This window comes from Salvelinus namaycush, chromosome 21 (assembly GCF_016432855.1).
Source record: "Salvelinus namaycush isolate Seneca chromosome 21, SaNama_1.0, whole genome shotgun sequence".
In the NCBI taxonomy this organism is placed as follows: Eukaryota; Metazoa; Chordata; class Actinopteri; order Salmoniformes; family Salmonidae; genus Salvelinus; species Salvelinus namaycush.
In genome coordinates this window covers 43,018,937-43,042,231 of record NC_052327.1, presented here as the reverse complement: position 1 = coordinate 43,042,231, position 23,295 = coordinate 43,018,937, and the positions used below count along the sequence as shown (strand labels likewise).

Sequence of the window (23,295 nt, the reverse complement as noted above, 5' to 3'; positions counted from 1 at the left end):
AAACTGAACGATTTAGCAGCTTGCTTTGTTCAAATGAACAGACTAATTTATTTGGCCATTAATAATTGCATAATAACATAATGCTACAACAACAATACACTGAAGTTATAGGTTATTTATTAAATCCGTTTGCTAGCTCCAGGAAGGCTACACAAGTGGCACAAATTGATTTGCAATGACTCCAGTGATATAGTCATTTCAACACATTTACTGTATCAAATCGTAGCCTACAGTAGCCTACAATGGCATATAAATTAATAGGCTACTTGATGGCCAACAGATGCAAATGTAACATTCTCCACATTTAATGTCAGTTTCATTGGGAACTTTTCCCCATAACAGAAGCATGCGAGGGAATTCCATAACTTCCATTTCAAACTTACACTCAAGCATAATGACAAGTTAAATTGCCTACCTACCACTTGTAAAAAAATGTCACGACCTGCTTGTGTGCTGCTCTGTCTCCTCTCACTCTCGTGGATTAAGCTGCACACACACACCTCCGGCCCCACCCACCACTCAATAACTCAGCAATAGCACTGCCTGATAGTCAGCAGTAGCATGTCACAGTGAAATAAAAATGTTTTAAAGAGAAATGCAATGACGGTCGCTGTGTAACTTAGAAGTAGCCCAAAAACCTGCATCCCACGACCAATAGTATTAGGACAATTTACAGTACAAAATAAATCACAAATATGGCAACCCTGCCCCTATAGGAATTCCTATGTATAACCAATCAAACCCAGATCATTTAAAAAAAATGTTAACCTTTATTTAACGAGGCAAGTCAGTTTTAAGAAGAAATTCTTATTTACAATGACGGCCTAGCCCGGACGATGTTGGGTCAATTGTGCACCGCCCTATGGGACTCCCAATCACGGCCGGATGTGATACAGCCTGGATCAGACATCAGTAGAGCACACATATCGAAAAAATGGATAGTATATTACTTACTGCTACACATTAGGATTCTGTATTATTATTTTGTTATTATTAAGACACTTTTAATTATATCACACGTCCCTCCCGTCAAAGTATCCACATCTCACCTGAGAAGGTTAAAATATAGGATTAATATATAATGTACAGATATGTGATTAGTGATACTTCAGTCAATATAGGATATGTCATGGGGTGCATTTTGTATTTGAAAATATTTCCATAAACTGAACCGATCTTCTCGTACTCCAGTCCAGCAGGTGGTGATAAATCAAAATGTGTTACCTCCTACCAGATGAGGTTGCCCGCGGAAACGGACAGAAACCAGGAACTAGCTACCTCGGAAGCTACTAAACGTAATCTAAAATGTCTAAAATACAGCTGTTAAGAGTGTTTCTCAATGAGCGATTAAGAACTGCTGCGGAGGAGATATTATGGGCAGTTGAAAAAACGATAGCAGAAGAAGTTTCCCGTTCAAATGAGGAAAATGACCGTCTACAGAGGCAGCTTGAAATCGCTCTCATAAAGCTAAACAGAGCAGGTTTGTGATTACGTTTGTCTATTCAAACGTTATTGTATGGAAAGTGGATAGAAAATATCACATCAGCTTTTACAGTTACATAGTTATGTCGTTTATGTCTGAATAGTCATAGAGCTCGCCAGCTTGTAGTCCTAAAAACCGGAAATGAGTTACCTGGTTCGTTCAGCCGTTCCTATGGAGGGAAATGAATGGGGAAAGAATGCAGTTCGGTAGGGTCTGATGCTTCTTAATAAACTACGAAAATAAGGTCTGAGGTTAACACAGGCTTAGGACATCTCATACAGTAGGTTTTGTTCTATGAGATGATCAGTCAGTTAACATAACCTTTATGAATTAAGAAGCCTTTATGTGCTTCTTTTGATTACATGCATGCTTCACAAAAAGTAACGTTAGCTGATGATGATCTCATAGAACAGTAAGATCTGAGCCTGTGTTTACCACAGACCACATTTTATGTGTTTATCCAAAAGCCCTACAAAAAAACATTAATTTCACCCATAGGCTTTGGCCAACGAGCAATGGCGGAGTTAATGCCTACAAAAATACGCTGTTAATAATGCTCTCTATTGTAGGCTTACAGGTTTTCTATATCTCATCCTTCCTTTCTACTTGCCTCTAGACATCCTCCAACAGTCAGTCTCGGAACAGGTTCCCCCTGAGCAGCAGCAGGAGTGGAGCCCCAGTCTCGGACAGGAGGACCCAGAGCCTACACAGATAAAGGAGGAACAGGAGGAACTCAATACCAATCAGTGGGAAGAGCAGCTTCAAGAGCAGGAAGATGATACCAAAGACTCCATATTCACTAATGCCTTTATGGAACCTGACTGTGAGGACCCAACTCGGCACTCATATCTTTATCAAGCCCAGAATGACGGAAAAGAAGAGAGAGACTCTCTACCCAGCACCTCAACTGCACATATCAAAACAGAAACTGGTGGAGAGGACTACAGATTATCAGGACCAACCAGTGATTCTCAGCCTAATTATGCAAGAAATCCATACTGTTCTGCAGCTCAGAGGGAAAACATTGATTGGATGGGAGTCGGAGGGCCTCCGTCATGTTTTAAACCAGTCAAATCAAAGAAAAGATGGACAGGAAAAAGACAAAGCTCCCATATGAATACTAAGGGTAGAAAATCCACAGAGTCGTCCGATCTGAAATCACCCAGGCAAAGGGATAATGCTCCTTGCCGTTGTAAAGTGTGTGGAAAGTCTTTCCAGTACATGGGTTCATTAATGAAACATGTGCAAACTCATACAAATGAGAAAGAACATATTTGTGGTGTGTGTGGAAAATGTTTTGAGTCCACAGAAAGTATGAAACATCACATCCAAACTCACATTGCAGATAGGATGTGTTGTCATGTTTGTAGTAAATGCTTCACTAGCAATAGGGATCTGATTGTGCACATGAGAACCCACACAGGGGATAAACCGTATCAATGTTCTGATTGTGGCAAAGAATTCAGCGTTCGCAATAGTCTGAAAAGGCACATGAAGATTCATGCAGGAGGTAAAGGATATAGCTGCAGTCATTGTGACAAGTGTTTCAGCACTAGCTTCCGTCTGACATTTCACATGATGAGGAGTCACAGGGGTGAAATCATACAGGTGTCCTGTATGTAGAAAAACTGCTTTACCCAATCATGTGTAATCAGAAAAGTCACACTGGGGAAAATGTGTATGAGTGCAGGGATTGCAGTAAATATTTCAGTGACAGTGGCTGCTTGAATTTCTAAAAAGTCCACACAGACCACTGTCATATACGTTGCTCACCTAAATCTGTATATTTCTAAAAAGTCCACACAGACCACTGTCATATACGTTGCTCACCTAAATCTGTATAGTCCTAATGCTGGAGTAACTCGCCTTTGAATGAGCCTCGCTCGCAAAAAGAGACAACGTGTGTTTTTGGAGTTCTATTATGGTGGGAGGAAAGGAAATTAGCTACTAATGGTAATACATCTAAAACATAATAAAAGTACTGTGATTTCAAGTATGTTTTATTCCATTGAAATCTGTTGAGCTACTTTTTAATGCCCAATAAATATAAGCACAAAGCATATACTCAGTTTGGACAGTATGTGTAGGGAGTTGAATTTTAGTTACTGGAATTGTAGCCCAAAATAATTGTGGGCAAACTACATAGTCAACCACCAGGCTCTGTACACGTTGACAGTAATTTAAATGGTTATGGACAAATTATAAACTGGGTGGTTCCAGCCCTGAATGCTGATTGGCTGACAGCTGTGGTATATCAGACCGTATACCATGGGTATGACAAAACATATTTTTATTGCTCTAATTACATTGGTAACCAGTTTAAAATAGTAATCAAGCACCTCAGGGGTTTGTGGTATATGGAAAATATTTGTTTGTAAGGATAGAGTAGCAAACAAATTGTCAGTCAACGTAACTTATTTGAAAAGGCATTACTTTATTACATTTTTCAAAATTTTCTTAACATTTGTCATAATTAGTTAAAGCAATTCATTTGTATCTGCTCTCACTGGACTTCGGCTGCATATTTTCTGCCATTTTCTTCAAATCTGAAAAGTTATGAAGCCACACCCATTTCCTGAAGAATGGCATTAGCTTGGGTGCTTGACTGCGTTTGTAAGGTCAGAACGCTCAAATCAACCATACTCCTCCGCCCGAACATCCAGTGTGTGCACAAACAGTCAATGCTCTGAATTTATGAGCACACTCCCAGCACTCCGGATTGAATTTAAGAACACCCCCGAAGAAGTCGTGAAATGTCAAACTACTCATTTGCTATGCTAACTAGATAGCAAGAGGTTGCATAGCAACAGCATCAACTTCCGGTAGACAGATGAAGCGCTAGTAAGCTCAACTGAAAGGATACTATTCATTTACAGTATACTAAAATGAACTAATAGTATATAGTATGTAGTATACTCATTAAGTATGTAGTATACAGTATGTTAGTATGGGTATTCGAACACAGCTTTTGTATTTTGGCGAATTTAGTACGTCATCCGGGAAATTTTGGCATACTAACTACATCCATACTATGACCAATAAGCACACTATATACTCAATTCACATCACAAATAGTACGGTTAGTATGAGTATTCAAACACAACTCAAGTCTGGGTTCCATTGGCGCAGGCAGCCGCAGAATAGCAGGTGACACGTCCGGCATTTCGACTTAATAATATTACGTAAATTCCGGAAAGGGAAGTGGCTCCTTTGGAAAGTTATCGAAGCAGAAAGTTCTCAGAAGTTATCTAGCTAAACAAACAGAAGGGAAACATGGGAACAACAGCAAGTCAATTAGGGAAGGATCTGCTCTCAGAATATCAGGTGACAAGATATTTAACGTGAATTAGATATCTAGCCAAGAAAGTGTACACAACAAGTTGTTGGCCATTGTCGTTACTAGGTTAGGGAATAACTAACGTTAACTAAAAGCTAACCAAGTTGTTTTTAGCCAGCTGGCTATTTATCGTTATTTTTTGCCCTCATAAAAGAGTCAGCTTGAATTATTGCCTTTATTAACAAGCGAGTACATTTTCAGCTTTTGACGACTGTTAGCTAGTTAGTAGGACAACTTGTTGAGCACATTGCAAGTGACCAACTGATAAAAGCAAGAAGTTGTGGTAAAAATATGGAATGTGTGTAGTATTAAATAATGTATTAACACTTCCCTTCCAGGAGCTGACATTTCTTACAAAACAAGAAATTCTGTTGTAAGTAACTAGCTTTATTCATGATCATTTCAATTGACTGATACTTTTTTCAATATCCTATTTGATACAAATACAGTATAAATATATAGGCTCCATTTTGCCAGAGCTTAACGTCCTTGTCAACTGAAAGGGCTAAAGTCCCAATTTACAACGAAATTTGATCGGCAAGATGGATTGTTCGAACTAGGTTGGAATGGTTTGTCATTTTAGATTTATTGCGAAAGGGACTTGATGAACAATCAACATCCATACAGGCAGAGCTAAGTTTGTTTGATGTGTCTTTTCTGTAGGGCACACAAGCGATTCAGCGAACTCCTCTCCAAAGAGGACAGAAACCTCACCAGTGTGCCCATGGAGAAAGTCCTTTCACTGCCAGAACTCAAGGTGACAAGATTGCAATTGAAATTCTACTCCATTACTAATACTTGAATGTTGTTACAAATCATTGTAACATGTTGGATTACCTTTGGTCCCTAATGTTTATGTTCTGTCCCCACCCTTTAGTCCAACCCTTTCAGGAAAAGGATCTGCCATGTATTCTCAACATCTGATATGAAAGATGGAAGTCTCACCTTTGAGGACTTCCTTGATCTCTTGAGTGCCTTCAGCGATTCAGCTACACTGGAAATCAAGTCCCACTACGCATTCCGCATTTTTGGTAATACAATTGTTGGGAATTCTTGGGGTATATGTATGTCATGTATTCATGGATGTCTGGCAGTGTGTGGGTGGCTGGTGAAAACATAAAATGGGAATTGTTTTGTATGTTCAGACTTTGATGACGATGGCACTCTGGATGGTGGGGACCTGGAGAAGCTGGTGAACTGTTTGACTGGTGAGACTGAAGACACAAGGCTTACACCTGAAGAGATGAGGCAGCTCATCAGCAATGTAAGTTTACAGATTAAGGCCACTATTGGTTCTTCCCAATGTGAGCCTACCTCAAGGAAGACCTGCTGTGTATGATATAGTCAGGTCTGCTTTGTATGATTTCAAGTCTCCGTCTGCAATATCCAAGGGTAAAGCAACTACTTATTTACTTTTCAATTTTACAGATTCTTGAAGAGTCAGATATAGACAAAGATGGGACAGTAAATCTGTCAGAGTTCCAACATGTTATCTCGAGGTCACCAGATTTCGTCAGGTGAGTTGAAATCTGATTAGAATATCTCTCCATAATCACTACATTTTAACTATGTACCCCCCTCTAATATTCCAAATTTTTCTTCAGTTCTTTTAAGATTGTGCTGTGAAGTCTACGGATAACACACCAGGATATGGATGCTTTGGATTCTGTTCTATTCATACTAAGAGGACCTCTTCTATTTTTTCATTGTAATACCAGTAACTTTTAGATTTTGCCTTAAATTATACAGAGTGGCTTTCCCCCCCAGACTAAAGGTTCCTAAGCTTCTGGGCGTGTGCGGATCACACACTGCGCATGTTTTTACCTCTACTTGACACATACATTTGCGTTGTCTCTTTCCTTTCACATTTCTCATTGTGAATCGTGAATGATAAGAGATAATGGAATTTTTTTTTGTAGGCACAAACTCCACCATGGTTTGTTGGAGGGGAAATTAATGGTGTTTTTGGTTAAACGCCAAAAATAAGTTTAGGTAAACACGGGCTTAAGAGATTTTTTTGGTTCTGAGAATCTTCATCAGCTAACATCACTTTCTTGAATTTTGAAGAATTCATATAATCTATTAAAAAAAAGCATAGCACAAAGGCTTAATTCATAAACGTCATGTTAACTGACTGGTATTATCTGATAGAACAAAACAAGATCTCCTCAGCCTGTGTTAACCTCAGACCTTATTTTCGGCATTTATTCCAAAACCCTATTCTTTCCCCATTCATTTTTCACATAGGGTTGGCTGAACGAACCAAAGGTAACTAATTTCCTGGGTTTTAGGACTACAAGCTGGTGAGCTCTGATAATTCTTCAAGTTTTTACCGGTTAAACGTCCATACAGCATCTGCATACCAACCATTTGATCTCATCAGTTTCATGGGATATACATTTATAGCTTCGTGTTATTATTGTTTCGAATGATGGGCTAGTGAGCCAATTTTAGAGCAGATGTTAAACTGTAGCATAGTTTAGGCTGTGTTTTTGCCTAGTGGCCACATGGAATTTTTTTTTTTTGTCTGACAGTAATGTCATACTATTATATTCGGTTGTTTTGTAGAATACTATCATTGTGATCTTGCAGGCTTTGATCAAACTTTATTAAACAAGCACCATTAGCCAGAGTAGCCTGCTCTCTGAGTAGAGCAGAGTGTGCATAAAGTAGAGAATAATTTTTCCAGGGGGGAAAGGTTTGATCCACAGCCTAAATTATATTGGTCTGTGTAGATTAATATTTTCTGTTTGAAAATGTATTTCTACATCATGTCAGTGCTCTCTTAACTGTAAAACTTTTAAAAATCTATAAATAGCTAGAATAAAAGTAATCAAGTCTTAGTCACTAACTTTACTTTGTCTGAAACAAACAGCTAGTCAATCAATCTGTGCCCCGTCCTTAGTGCTCAACTCCTACAGGCAGTTTTTCCATTCTATGTAGTCCTTGGTTACAGAGGAATAAGGATATTTGTGTCAGGATGGAGAGAGGGGTCCTCTTTGATAGCAGAAACAAAAGTGTTCCATGGTCCACACACTACATCCACCACACGCAGTCCCTGGTCCTTGAAAAACTCTACCCGTCTTGGCTCGTCTGAACTGTTCACAGTCCCCTGTCCCAGCTGGCCGTATTCACCTGAAACGGTGGCAAATGCGAAACTTGTAGCCGGGCATATGAAAAAAGGCCATGTCTATCCATTGATATGAATTGCTAGGTGAAATACATAACGGCTATTTATTCAATACACAGGCCTACTCAAAGCCACGTAGACTAGAATATTTGACATGTAAAGCTTACCCCAGCCCCAGGTGTAGAGATCACCTGTACCTGGAAAATAAATAGAAAAAATACTCAGTGTCATCTCTCTAAATTAGCAGTTTGAGGCAGCTTGTGTGAAGGGCTCTTACTTGTGACTGCCGCAGTGTGACGCGACCCACAGCTGATCTTGCTGACCTCACATGACTGAGTAACATCCACCAGGGCTGGGAAGGCCTGTATTGATATGAACACCTCATCGTTGCTCTCCTCTTGATCTTTACATGTGCTGGCACCACCTAAACATACAGCAGTTCAGATATAACATATTTATATATTGTGTATCTACACCAGTCCAGAACCTCAATGTAGGTGTTTTGCAACGCAGCCAATTTGGGGTATATAAGTATCATCCATTTGCCTGCATGAACACTGAATATTAAAACAAGCTGAGCTGGTGGGTCTGCCCTCCCAAAATATAACACAGATTTCAGACAGGCAGACCTGTGTTCTGGCTCTTCTGCTGCTCTCCTCTTAGCGCTCGTGATGGCAGTCCCACCTGGCCACTCTCATTCCAGCCCCACACGTACAGGTCTCCCCCAGCTGTGGACCAGACTAGTGATCACATTGACTGAATAATGTAATGCAATGCAATCACTCTACTTTATCATTCTTTTGTAAGTTCCATCCCAGTCAGTCCCTCTTACCACTGGTGCAGACAGAGTGCCAACCCCCGGCGGCCACAGTGCTCATGGGCATACCCATTAGTGCCTCCATTGCTCTGGGCTCCTCCTGCGGGCTCAGGTCCCCATGTCCCAGCTGCCCATGGCTGCCAACAACACCAGGGAGCAAGGTTTTAACAACATTTAATACAGATCCTATGCTGTCGTTCATTCTGCCATGTCTGATGTACCCAAAATAGTCATCAGTAACCTATGAAAGGTGTGCTGTAAAAATGCCTATTGACTAAACTGTTGTACAGGATTTGTTAAATCCATTATAAAACATGACATTTGTGGTCTTCACCTGCCTGAGCCCCAGGTGTAGATGTCTCCAGAGGCAGTGAGGAGGACTGCGTGCTCTGTGCCTAGTGCCAGGCTAACAGCCAGTAGTTGTGGGGAAAGTGTGCGGTAAAAGGGAGGGTTGGAAGCTATGTACCCTCCTGGAACTAATGGGAATGCTAGTGAGGGCCCTACAAAACACACAAGAATACATTATGATTACAACATTATTGAAATGCAACTATTGATCAGAGCTTCATTATATTTTCCACACACCTGTACATGGACCTGGGTGGGGGAAATAACAAGATTTATTTCATTCTAGGGGCTGTGGGTGGTACAGCTCCAGTCAGTATAAATCAATACCAGTATTATCTGGAATCCCCATACTCCACCCTGGTTTCTTCTCATTTCGTTCAGAGTTCCAGCACTCTACTCTGTCTGTGAAAGACAGGGCCAGATATCCCTCGCTGATATGTGCATCCTGGCACCCTCGGCTTTCCTCTACACAGCCGCCACAACCTCTCTGACTGGGGGTCCCTACTCCAAAACCTGCCAGACACAGCCTTCCATCACCTGAAACATAAACAAATGATACAGTTAAGTGGAAACTTTGAAACAGTCCATGTAGTTAGACGAATTGAGGTACATGGTTGCAACTTAATTGATACACTGTGGGAACTGGTTCATGCAGTTATCAACCTTTCACTGCGGTCACTGGTTGAGCGGTCTGCCTGGACTGCAGAGTTACAATCACGAGAAGGCAGACCGTTCAAAAAAATATAGCAGTTTTAAAACTGCAGTCGACGGGTATTTTGGACGCAGGATTTGGCAGCATACTGCAGTTATACTAAGCTCTAACTGCAATCTCTTTTCGTAAGGGATGATCGAGTTGAGTACTCTACTCACTATTTGAATGCAGAACTGCTCTTCGACTCCAACTCGTCCTGATCTGCGTATCAACATTGCTATTATGTTGACAGATTTGGACAGGCTCCTCTTCCAAATTCCGACAAACAATATCAATAGAGATTGGATATGTCACGTTGGCATCTCCGGCACTTTCCGCATCAGTACATTTTTCATTCGCTCGTATTTGCCCAAAGCCGTTGAAGCCAAATCCAAACCAATTCATCAGCAACTCTGCGTTTCGCGGTAGCGTAAACCAAAAAATCCGTACAACGTTGCGATCAGTGCTACAGATAGAACAATGAGACGGATACTTCACCGGATGTATAAATGTGAAGCATCCGCTTTGCGTTTCCAGTCATTACCAAATATGGTAGCGAAAGGAAACCCACTGGCCGGCAGTGGGAGAAGATGAAACGAGATGGGTTTTGGCCGACATTCTGCAAATTCTCATCGATTAAACATTTGATCTCAATTGAATTTTCTGTTCACAAAATGTGAATGAACAGAGTGGACTACGTTTTGTAGACTTTACACTTTGGCGGTTGGCATCCAATATGTTGCATTACCGCCCTCAACTGGACTACAATATAAATCCATTAGGCTATACTTTAATACTTATATATATATATATAATACACACACATATATATACACACACATATATATATATAAATAAAACACCCTTCCAACTAACCCTACACTCATTAAAAACCCACTACCCCATTCAGCTACTTTGACCCTATCTGCTCCTGCACCATGCCAAAGGCCTGGGAGGACGGGACACCACCACTCAACACACCCTGTAACTCTTCTGAAGTCAAATCTTGTATATCCAAATACTTTTCTGTAGCTGCCACCACAACATCTATTTTCTGTGATTAATGTTCCATTTCTGCGTTAGTTAATAACCATTGCTATGAAAGCTTGATAACCATTGCTATGAAAGCTAAGAAACCAACCTTACAGAAGCATATATCACTGGTTGGCCTATCCCTCTGTGCTGGCACAGATCTACTACTCACAGGGATCCTAACAGGATCCCTCACCCATCCTCTACTTTTTTCACTGCCTCAGCATACAACACCTGCACTACTCTGACTCTAGCCACCTCAACCTGCCTCTCTCCCCCCGGACACTTCCGATCCCCAGCAACATGGGCACTCCTACAGTTGACACAACTTTATCCACGGAAACTACACAATCCTTTATATCCAATGCCCTCCTGCACACTTCCCACATCTTGGAATCTCCCTCCTACAAACTGCTGCTACATGACCGTACACGTTGCACCTGAAACAGCGCAGTGGATCCGGCACAAAAGCTCTAACAGGATAACTGATATATCCTGACTTGACTTTGTCAGGTAAAGACTGAAGCAAAACTCAAAAGGGCTGACTGACTGTTTCACAGCACTCCCCACCGGGTCTGGGTTGCACCAAACAGCAGGCATCACAAACACCAGGAATCTTCAACTTCACCTTTACACTTAACACTAAATCATTCCTTTCAATGGTGCAGATCTTAACCCAAGTAGTGTGACATAGAGCGTCCACTGACTCTGGTCATAGTAAATACAAACAAATATCACAAGTTCACTACAGGTTACCTTCACTGATTCAAATGCACCCACCTCCTTTCTCATCCACCCTGAAACCAAAAATGGATCCGCTAAAAAGCAAGGATCCCCTTTCTACAAAAATGTCACTCCTACTGGACCAGATTCTTCTTTATCATGTCCATTGATGCCAGGCTCAGGTTTCGAGTTCTTCAACACAATTTCCACCTCACTTAACTCGCCCTCATTCACTTCCATTTCACCTCCAGAATTCGGTCTGGCGCACAGCTCACTCTGTTTGCACTTGACACCAGTCTTCTTCAACACCCTATCTCCATTTTTATCGCCATCTTCCTCAAATTCAAATCCAAACCTCTGCTTTCCTCATTCTCTTCGACCTCTTCTTCCTATTTGTTCCCTCCATTCCTCCTCAGAAATCCACATTTGTGTGTCCCTGTCCCAATATTCCTATTCTCCGGACTTTGCTTGCGGCCTGACGTAACCCCATCTCATAGTCGTCCTGCTCACCTCGGAAACGTGTCTTCCCTGGGCGCCGACATTTGTAGAGCATCTTCCTGGTCATTTTCAGCTCTTGCCTCCAGCTCCATACGCTGCTAGAGATGGGTGTGAGAGAATTTGATCCGTTCGATTGTGGGAGGTCAGATCAGCATTTTGAATGCATGCTGTGCAGTAGTCCGACGAGTTGAAACTAATTACATATATAAACACTGGATTGCTGATGCTATTCCTTTATCTTGCTGACATTTTTCCCCTCATGCATTTCCTTTGCATTCCCTGACAATGTCTACAAGTGTTTAATGTTTCCAACATATTATTTATGTTGTTCTATAATGCACAGAGAAACACAAATTATTGACTTGCACCTTCTTATAATATGGATCATTTTTGCTTCCCTTTCCTATTTCCACTAGATTTCCAATGTCTCAGTTATTGTTTGTAAACCAAAAACACCAAGACTTTAGAAGGCTGTCTGACAAAAAAACGTGCGATGTTAATACATCTGAGTGATTTCATTAAAAGCTAATCCTTTGTATCTAAATCATTTCATCACTAAAGACTGCATCTAGCCTTAAATATTTATGTGCAATTTCTGGATTATGGAAACCACAGGAGGCTGCTGAGGGGAGGATGCTCATAATAATGGCTGGAACTGAGTGAATGGAATTACATTAAACACATGGAAACCTCTTTGATACCATTCCACTTATTATGTTCCTGCCATTACTACGAGCCCATCCTCCCAAATAAGGTGCCACCAACCTCCAGTGATGGAAATTAATTTCAAAGCAAGATGTTTCAACCAATAATGAGTATAAACCTTGGATGACTGACAGGGGGCGCTGTATTGAAGCTACCGCCAACTTGGTACTCCTCGATTGTAAAAAAATATATTTTGGAAGCTATATAAATGCATTTATTAATGTCTACATTCGTTTTTGACACATTTATTATATTAAAGACACCTTAATGCATACTTTTAAATGATGTGAGCTAAACATACAAATAAAAAAATAGATACAGTACCAGTCAAGTTTGGACACACCTACTCATTCAAGGGTTTTTCTTTATTTTTTACTATTATCTACATTGTATAATAATAGTGAAGACATCAAAACTATGAAATAACACACATGAAATCATGTAGTAACCAAAAAAGTGTTAAACAAATCAATATATATTTTAGATTCTTCAAAGTAGTACAATGACCCAACCCACCTCCAGGCTGTGTAAGGGCTATTTGACCAAGATGGAGAGCTGCATCAGATGACCTGGCCTCCACAATCACCCAACCTCAACCCAATTGAGATGGTTTGGGATGAGTTGGACCACAGAGTGAAGGAAAAGCAGCCCACAAGTGCTCAGCATATATGGGACTCCTTCAAGACTGTTGGAAAAGCATTCCAGGTGAAGCTGGTTGAGAGAATGCCAAGTGTGTGCAAAGCTGTCATCAAGGCAAAGGGTAGCTACTTTGAAGAATCTCAAATATAGTTTTGATGTCTTCACTATTATTCTACAATGTAGAAGACAGTAAAAATAAAGAAAAACCCTTGAATGAGTACTGTAGGTGTGTCCAAACTTTTGACTGGTACTGTAGATATTGGAAATATACACGTAATATCATATCACCACATATATCTCCCTTATACCCTGTTATGTCATAGTGTGGCAGTATGCTATCAATTTGTTTTCTGGCCATCAAGGGATTAAGATGGTCAAATGTAGGACTTGGCATGGAAATTCCTGGACTAGTCTCCTAGGACAGGGTTTCCCAACCCTGTCCACGGGCCCTCCCAGACTTTTCACATTTTTGTTTTAACCCTAAACTGGCACCCCTGATTCAATTAGTCAAAGGGTTGAATATTAGTTGACTAATTGAATCAGGCGTGCCAGTTAAGGGTAAAAACAAAAATGTGAAACGTCTGGGGGGGGGGGGGGGGGGCAGAGGAGAGGGTTGGGGAACCTTGCCCTAGGACACTGTCTTTAATGGGTCAGACAAATTGCCTAATTGTTGTGTGTGTCCTCTGTTGCTTTAGAGACAAGAGGAGTCTCGAGGAATCTTGTGCTCACATAGGACTCCTGAGTCCCTTCCATTGCCAAGGTAGCGCTGCTGCTGTGTCTTGTTACTGTAGGGGAAGAAGAGGCTAGAGATCGAGCGGGGGCAGGTGAAATGCCTCCTAAGAGCTGACGTTACTGTAAAACCCCACACACGATAGAAACATAGGAAGTCCACAAGCATCAGAACCAGTACCAAGGACCCATAGAGCAGAACCACAGTCTGGAACAGGGACCTCTAACTGGAATCAAAACAGACAGCTCTCATGAAAAACCAGGGCCATGCTTTTCACTGGTAAATGACTAAAATGCTTTCATCAAAGTCTAGTTTGCGGACAGTGCCCAAAGTTTCCACACAAGGAAAATGAAAAAACATCTGTCACAACAATGTAAAAATAACAATGCAGGAAATATCAATATTACCAAAGCTCCAAGGAGTTCTAAGGCTGAAATGAGTCACAGACAATGCCATCTGTCTCTATTATATCCCTGACAGCTTGTTAATAAATTATTCAAGTGTCAGTTTTGCTCATATTTCCACAAAAGCAGCTGCAGCATGTATAGGGCATGAGCTACCCTCCTGTAGGTTTTTACTCAAAACAAGCAAAAACCTACACGATGGTAGTGGTTAGAGCCCTGCTGTAGACAGGTTCTTTAGAGTTCCCTCCGGTCTCTGTCTGATTGCTGTTCATGCTGTTGTGGTACTAGGACCTTTGGAAGCACTGTTTGAACCCTAGCCCCCCTCCTAGCCAGCAACAGAAGGACAGGTCGGGGGGTCAGAGTAGCCCTCACACAGCATAGCTCTGTACCCTACTTCCCTACTTTATTATGATTTTTGCCAATAAAAAGCAGCACATGTTAGTTACATATGAGACATGTTAGTTACATGTAAGACAGTTGTTAGTTACAATCATTTGTAATAGGTGCCTTTATCAATATTACCGGGATAAAGAGGAGATTCTTACCTGATGCAGATCTACAGTATTCCACTCAAATACAAGGCACAGTTTAGAGTAAAGGTCTTCTCGGTTCCAAAAAGTTGGACCCGGACAATCAGACCCGGACCTGATCATAAAATAAAAAGGGGACCCAGACCCGAAAACAATGAAACCCTAATGGACCCAACGACAACCAGACCTAGACCCGATACGTACCCTAACAGGACCGGGTCTAGACCAGACTCGATTGGATCCAAATGACCAAAAAATGATGTTTATCAGCCAAGTTGCTCTTCTGGTTAATTAATTGGTCTTTGTATGTTGGCTAGGCCTTCTATAAGTCAATAAATTCACATTATTAGCATAAAATAAATACGCTATAAGCTATGCTGAGTCATTGTCGGGTCCATTCAGGTCCACGTGGGTCTATCGGGGCGGCAGGTAGCCTAATAGTGAGAGTGTTGGACTAGTAACTGAAAGGTTGCAAGATCGAATCCCCAAGCTGACAAGGTAAAAATATGTTGTTCTGCCCCTGAACAAGGCAGTTAACCCACTGTTCCCAGGCTGTCATTGAAAATAAGAATTTGTTCTTAACTGACTTGCCTAGTTAAATAAAGGTGAGAAAAAAAAAAATATATATATATATAGTGTGCCAACTTTTCTGAGCACGCATAAAAATCACTCTAAAATAGAAATGGTTATTTATGAACCATATGAGTCTTTTGACCAATCATCCAATAGTGCAGGGGGCTAGTGCAACCTTTTCTTGCCCAGGGACACCTGCCCTTGCAAACTGGCAACCCAGGGATCCCCACCATATGTTAGCAAAAATATTTTATTACGTGTGAAAAAGGTGAATGATAATGGCAAGGAGAAGTATTAAACCTTTTTAAATTAATACATTTGGTAGATAGTCATTATTTTGACCTCCCCACATTATAATTGTAAGAGGAAGCATAAACTCAAATAGCCTATTAGCTAGAAAGCTAACTCCAAACACATTTTCGCTAATAGCAGCTGTTGGTTAAACAAAGGTTAGCCATGTGTTGGCAAAAAAGTATGTCCAAGTCAAGACAGCTTAGTTTACCAGCAGCTAGCGGTACTTGCCACTGCTGGTACTTGCATGTGCTTTTTCAAAGCCTATTAAGATACTCCAGTGAGTGTAATTTGCTCAATATTAAGACAAATAAGGTCATAAAAGAGATTATAAAAATATATATATTCTCATATTTTCTACTGTAGGTAGCTATGTAAACATATATTTGTTCCACTTAAAATATATATATTCGTGGCCCCTGCAGTACCTCGCGGACCCGATGTTGAATACCCCTGGGCTAGTGCTTTGCTCCTCTGGTTGAGTAGCTAGCTAGTGCTACATCCCACAAATCTTTGCTGTTATGAATTGCGCTAACGTTACTAGGCTAAAAGCTTTACCAGAGTAGCCTCCACACTGACACACATATCCAAACGGGCTGACGGTGAAACAAGAGAACAAACCATTCCGTAGCTATAGATAACCGTGCACGGGCATCATTTAACGGCTATTCTTAATGTGTCCCTACAACAGCTATTCGGGAGGATTCAACTCTGACTGGTAGGTTATCATTTCTTTGACACTTAGCTAGTTGACGCCAGCTAGGCTAATGCTAGCTAACTGGTTGTGTAGCCATGTGACTAGCTAGCAAACGTTACAGCGTTTTAGCGAGGGATTGTGTCCAGCAGTTAAGTGTCGGTTAGAGAAGAAAGTGCAAGCTTCAATAACTGAAGGCTTGCTGAAGAAAGATGGCAAGCTTGTGTTGATAAAACGTTTACTGGAGACAGGAGAACAAGTGGAGACATAGGACGAGGTGGATATTTGTATAATAAGGCCGTTTTATTCAAGTGTAAAGATATCAGGCAAAGCGTGCACGGCCCCTTTCTGTCTGATTCTTATGGAATCGTCGGAGAAGAGGCCGCTCTAAACAGTACATTCAAATTATATAGGCAACTAGCAAAGTAGGTTGATCTTGTCGTCTGGCCTTCCGATTGGTCGATCTGGGTCGTGGGTTGTCCTGTCCGGGCCTGATGTCGACATTCCATTGGCTCTTCCCACAGTCCTTTGTCTTGTGCTCCAACCTTGAGTTGTGTGTGTCTGTGATTGTCATGGGGGAGGGGAGTTGTGTGTGTCGATGGTTGTCATCTAATGAGACCAGCATATGTCCAAGAGAAAGAGGGGGTGTGTGCATGTTGTGTCAAATATAGCTAATGTTGAGAAGTTGTTAAAACAAGTTACCAATATCTAATACAATTTCTTACAAATCCCCCTCTTCACGTCTTATAGACGTGAATAAACTAGTTAAAATTTGTCAGAAGACAAATTTTTGATTCCCCCTCTTCACGTCTCACAAGAGACGTGACATAAAAGTAAAAAAGACAAAGCTATGGGATAAAATTTGTCAGAAGACAAATTTTGATTCCCCCTCTTCACGTGACATAAAAGTTTCTTAGTCCTCAAATAGATAGACAGGTCCAGCTTCCCCATCATCAAGCAATGGGAACATTTGGGCCCTTTCCTGATTAGGGTCTATGGCGGCAGTGATAACACGGCTAGCAAGCGTCCGCGCACATGGAATGCAACAGCATCCACAAAGTACAAGAATGCCTGCAAAAACGGAAATAGATACTAGGATAGCTGCCAATTGTCCATGGACCGCCTCAAAGCCTTGTTGAGTCCAATTGCCCAGTTTCTGGACATTAAAATGAATGTAGTTAATTCTTTCCACATTTTTATTAACTGTACACCACCAACAGACAGAAGATTCAAACCCAGCTGTCACTTGGTCCACCAGTTTATATTCATCTAGCACCCCCTAGGGACACCAATAGCATCAATGTAAGTTGAGTCGTAAATGAGCAAGGACCAAAAAGGAGACCACTCCAATAACTACACCTGGAGTGGCCAACCACACATTAGTAACCCAAAAAACGAGAATATGTTAAACCCTCAGGTCCATCCCTCTATACAACCTGTACCAGGTGGGCTCGTCGCCACCCGGGAACTTCAAACCTTCACAACAGGGAGGACAAACATCACTTTTTATTCATTCGACAACATCAACTACAGCAAACCAAGGGTCCTCCTCTGTCAAGCCCACTCTCCTGCGGAAGCTTGTTTTCGTATCAGCCTCTCCAACTGGAGCATCAAGCAACGGCATCATACCAGAGGCCCCTTACACATCTGTAACAGACTTCTTCAAACAAGGTATGATACAGGCAACACAAAAATGAAAAACAACAACTAGTGTCAGAAATCCAGTAATCATCATTGCAGTGTACTTACCAAAACAACCACCCAGCCAGGGGAACAGTCCACTCTCCTCCACACCTGCAAGACCCTTCATCTCCACTGATAACCTCGCCAACCCACTCAGAGCTTTTGAAATGCTCCCATCCGGACTAGTATTGTTAGGAACAAACGTGCAACACTGTTCTACAATCATTTTACATACACCTCCCTGGTTGGCCAGACTTATGTCCAGTGTTAGTCTATTGTGTCTACTGGTTTGAGAGGTAGCATCCAATTGTTCAGCCATCCCTGTAAGTGCTGTGTGGGTGTAATTAACAAATCATTGTTGATTATAGTAGATATAATTGATCCAGGCATTCTGCTTAGCACCAACAATAGCGGGGCCAAAAATGGGCAATAAATGCCACAGGCCATCATTCCTGTTTGATGTCTGATATTCATGGGGGACCCCTATTGGGACCCCAACAGGTTGGTGTGCATGTTATCTGTACCCTCGGACCAAGGAGCGTCACGGTTCTGCCGTCTCCTGGGTTGGTCCCAAGCCTCTGTGTCATGTGCAGCTCCCAGAAGTTGATTAGCTATAACCTCAATAATAGGCAATGGTGGTATCAGACTGGCCAAAACACATGTGCAACGACAATTTCCTTTCAAAATGGGGTCAACCGCCTGGCAGGTCCATACATCCACCATACATCAGCAACACCTCTAGTTAATAGTGGCATTAGTGATGCAGGTAATAGTAGGGAGCCTTCCATAGTCTATACCTCTACCTGTACCAGTGATACAGCTGTTATATCCCCCATATGCCTTAACTCCCCACGGTACCTTCTGGGGAGGGACTTCTGGGAACACAAGACTCAGAGTTTTACACAGGGTTGAATTTGGCTTGAACTTTCCAATATGCACATCCAACCTTCCCCATTACTTAGGACAAATGGGTGAGCAGCCAGAATAGGTCTGGCATGTCCACATACGACACAGTCCTTTCTATTAAGTGTTTTGTAGGCCAACCACATATTCTCCCTTTCCTCATAACCAGTTTCAGTCTCCAAATGTTCACTATCTGATATGTCTTTTATATTTATTATCTGTACCGGATTGGAGAGCTTAGGTGGTGGTGTGGGACTTGGTCTTGAAGTGGTGGAGGAGGCCGGCTGAACCCTGGTCCTTTGGAACTGGTGGTGGTTCTGGCAGCACTGCGATGGTAACATCCCCATCGTATCCTATTCAGACAGCTCAGGACTACACGCAGTCCTGTAAAACCCCACCCTCTCCCAGAGAACACATCATCAGCCAGAGATCAAACAACACTTTCACTTCTATGAACGTACACAGTGTTGAGAGGTCGGGGTCAGGGATTCTTCATTAAGGAGTTGATCCCCGAGCTCTATTAGCAACGGTTCTTCTCCTTAACTCTGTGATCATTCGGCAGTGTCAGTGTGTCTCACCCTCCAAGTGCGATATGCCCCCAGGTCAAGTGATTCACCTTCTCCCTTAATTCACCTGCAATGCATAAAATCTTGGACATACAGGTTTGGTTAACAAACAGTTTCTCATTTGTTCTTTCTGATTATATATTTAACTTCTATGCCTATTTTTTAGCTAGAAATTTTTAATTTTAAATAAGTTTATTATCCAATAGGCCCCATCCTATCCTAGACCACAATGTACCCTCCCCCTTTTGATACCTGGCTCTGGCCAGGTATCAACCTTACCTACTCTAAATAATGACTTAGTACATCATATTATAGGAACGTCCCTTTTATTCGCCGCATATCCAATTCTCCCTTGGGCGTACATTCATATCTATTCTTTTCCAATTCTCTGTCAAGTGACTTATCTACTTTGAAATGTATCTGTGCTGCTTATATATGTTAAACCCTTTCTCTCCTATCTTATTTCACAGCCTACCTTGCTCATTTCCTGGTCCACCCTCTTCACTCTGCTCTCAAACCTTCAAGGTCTCAACAGTGCGGGGTAGACCCCTCTGTCTGCCCTTTTTTAATAATAGTCAATAACAACTATGTGTTCCTTTGCAATATTAACTAAGTGTCTCACTGTTTTGACTTTATCTGAAATCATGGATTTAAAAATAACAACATGTCTTATAGTGTCAATCTCTAAAGTCCTTACATAACCTTAATAAACCTATCTCTATCTTCTAATGGCCAATACAAATGCTTACCTTATGGTCAAGAGTTATAAACTCTATTATAATCAATTTACCTCAAAACTAGTATCCCAAATGACACAAATTCATTATTCTCACTACATTTCCCCGTGAGTGATCAAGTCACCGGAAAATGCAACGAAAACAGAAAATAGGTCAAAAGGTTACACCTACATTCGTGTTCCATACCATATCCAGACATACCAAAAGAACCCTTTATCTTCTCAAAGTCCCTTGCCTAAATAAAACTCAGAAAGTAAAACTCCTATTCCAATATGAGTGTATTCTTTTAAGATATCTTGTCTCTGGGAACACGGAAACCCTTATCCTAAACATTTACTGCAAAAACAAAATTATGTCACCAGCACTCAACCAGGCTCCCCGTCGGCTGGGAGACCGTTGAGTGCTGCAATACTGCCATCTTCTGTCCATTCTCTGCACAGCTCTCCACCCACTCTTATTCAACCTTCTCAATTTGAGCCATATTAGTTTCTTATTTTAACTGTTGTTTTAATTTAAAATCGAATTTAGCTGTTTAAATCAGCTCTGACTTCTGTCAGTGTTCTAGAAGGAATTGGAGCTGGAGTGCAATGTGTGAGGTGGTGCCAAGGTGCGCCTGATTTACCTTTGACCTGAACTGAGTGTGAAGTAACCTCCTTCACTTCGTACAGTTCAGTCCACCTGGGTTCCAGCCACTTTCTCTTGTGGACTTTTACCCCACCCAGTCACCAATTTTTACCTTCAGTGATGGCGGATCTCCCGTCAGCTCCCCCATTTGGACCTTGTGAATCTGTGTGGAGAGAGCTGCAGAAAGTTCCGTCAATTATCAGACATTACAATTTGTTATACATCAAGGGCGGGCATATGACCTCCCTCCCTTGGCGGACCAAGCATAACTCTTCCAACCATTATCTCATGAGGAGAGAGATGGGTGCCTGCACCTGGAGAGGCTCTCATGGCCAGCAACGCCAGGGGCAGGGCTTCAACCCAAATCAACTTCAAACCTGCACATACATTTGATTGGCGCGTTCCACGAGACTTTTGAGATTGTGGCCTGTACACTAACCCAAACTTGTGCACAATACCCAATCTTTCCTCCACCTGTCTCAGGTGTTGGTTACTGAAATGGGACCCGTTTGTCGGATCGGATTTGCCTTGGAACTCCATACCTTGGTATGAGTTCGGTTTGCAGCCACTTAATGACCGATTTTGCATCCTCCCTTGCTGTTGGTATTGCCTCAACCCATTTAGAGAACCTGTCTACCATAACTAACAGGTACCTTTTTCCATTTGTCACATTGTCTTGCCCCATATCTGTGTAATCTATGCTGATGTCCTGAAAACAAGCATTTGGGACTGGGTATGAACCCATGGGCGTTTGATATGGTTTCTTTGGATTATGGCTACCACAAATGCTACACTCGTCACAAAACAAATCTGTCATGTCTTTCATGTGGGGGTGCCACCAGATGTGGGACACCTTTTGTAAAGTCTTCAGTTTGCCTTCGTGTGTGGGCCCATGTGCTTCTCGTATTAGTTCTGTACAGAGGTTTGCAGGGGCCACTAGTCTGCCATCATGGCCTCTCCACAGTTCATCAGGTCCTTTGGTGGCCCCTTTCTGTCCCCATACTGAGTATTCATAGGGTCCTGCTGAAAACTGGAGTTCTTTTATGTGTTGCCCTGTGAGCTCAGTCCGAGCTGGTTGGATCTGAAGTATCATTTGTCTCGGGGTGTATCCACCAGCTTTCTTGGCTGCTTTGTCAGCTGCACCATTTCCCTCGCTGACTCTGTTTTTCAGTTGTTGATGTCCTTTATGGTGAAGTTGCGTCTAACCCATTGTGTTCCATCAGTATGGACTGCTCCATGAGCATACGCTGAGTCGATGTAGATGTTTACAGTCTTTCCTTCAGCTCTTTCCAGAGCTTGTGTCAAACCTATGATTTCAGCTAATTGGGCTGATGCAGGTTGTGGGATGATGGCAGATTCCAAAGTCACATGTGATCTATCCGGGAGCTGCTGCACCACTGCGTATGCTGCTATGTTCCCTTCCTCTCCTCTATAGCAGCATCCATCTGTGTATAACCATAGGTCCGGGTTGGTGAGTGGTTCGTTCCCCAGGTCAGGTCTTAGTTTCAGTTCCTGTGCAGCTCTTTCTGCACAGGAGTGGGGTAGACCTTCTTCAGCATTGAGTGCGTCTGCCATGTTTTTGTCAGTGTTGACAAATGTGATGTGTGATTGTGTGCATTTATTCTGGATTTTCGTTTTTCTTTCAGCGCTGAACGTGAATTCTTTGCTCATCAGATATGCTGCAACTCCATGGTGGGTGTGGATTTCTAATGGATGGCACATTCCCAAGTGGGCTGTTTTTCAATAGCTTTTGCCACTGCAGCTGCATACCTGGAGCATGTGGTTTGTCCTAGTTCAATGTGGTCCAGTTTGTAGGAGTGATACATCAACACTCTACTCTCCCCCTCTTAGTCTAGGGGCGTATCCTCGTCCCCTATTGGCCAGAAACTGGCTTTGGGCCGGGGTTATTGGGTGCGGACACTGTCGCACCATGTGCCCAGCTTGTTTACAATTATGACAGCTTCCATAAGATCCAGAGTACCTCTGGGGCTGTCCCCATGTGGGTGAATAGTTTGATTGTGGTAGTGGGTAGTAGGGTTGTAGAGGTGGTTCCGACGAAGGGTATGGCTGAAGCGGGTAGGCATACGGCAGTTGGAATGGCTGCTCCTGGGGTGGGTGTATAGATGGTCCCTGCTGGGTGAAGATGGGTAGTTGTTG

At 42.1% G+C, this 23,295-nt stretch overlaps 3 protein-coding genes across 3 annotated transcripts; 2 read left to right on the top strand and 1 right to left on the bottom strand.

Moving 5' to 3' along the window:
• Positions 1–1,250: 1,250 nt before the first annotated feature.
• Positions 1,251–3,534, top strand: LOC120066733 (zinc finger protein with KRAB and SCAN domains 8-like). Its single transcript, XM_039018199.1, has 2 exons — positions 1,251–1,480; positions 2,100–3,534. The coding sequence occupies exons 1-2, from the start codon at positions 1,306–1,308 to the stop codon at positions 3,104–3,106; spliced, it is 1,182 nt and encodes a 393-aa protein (XP_038874127.1). The 5' UTR covers positions 1,251–1,305; the 3' UTR covers positions 3,107–3,534.
• A 1,139-nt stretch (positions 3,535–4,673) lies between these two features.
• LOC120066386 (calcium and integrin-binding protein 1-like) lies at positions 4,674–7,676 on the top strand. Its single transcript, XM_039017721.1, has 7 exons — positions 4,674–4,807; positions 5,159–5,193; positions 5,484–5,577; positions 5,698–5,851; positions 5,966–6,084; positions 6,249–6,337; positions 6,425–7,676. The coding sequence occupies exons 1-7, from the start codon at positions 4,757–4,759 to the stop codon at positions 6,444–6,446; spliced, it is 564 nt and encodes a 187-aa protein (XP_038873649.1). The 5' UTR covers positions 4,674–4,756; the 3' UTR covers positions 6,447–7,676.
• Positions 7,659–10,294, bottom strand: LOC120066385 (RCC1 domain-containing protein 1-like). The gene is made up of 8 exons (XM_039017720.1): positions 9,986–10,294; positions 9,443–9,652; positions 9,102–9,267; positions 8,783–8,904; positions 8,580–8,678; positions 8,228–8,374; positions 8,118–8,147; positions 7,659–7,955 (listed from the first exon to the last, which is right to left on the bottom strand). Exons 1-8 carry the CDS (start codon positions 10,209–10,211, stop codon positions 7,771–7,773), a joined length of 1,185 nt encoding a protein of 394 aa, XP_038873648.1. The 5' UTR covers positions 10,212–10,294; the 3' UTR covers positions 7,659–7,770.
• Positions 10,295–23,295: the final 13,001 nt, after the last annotated feature.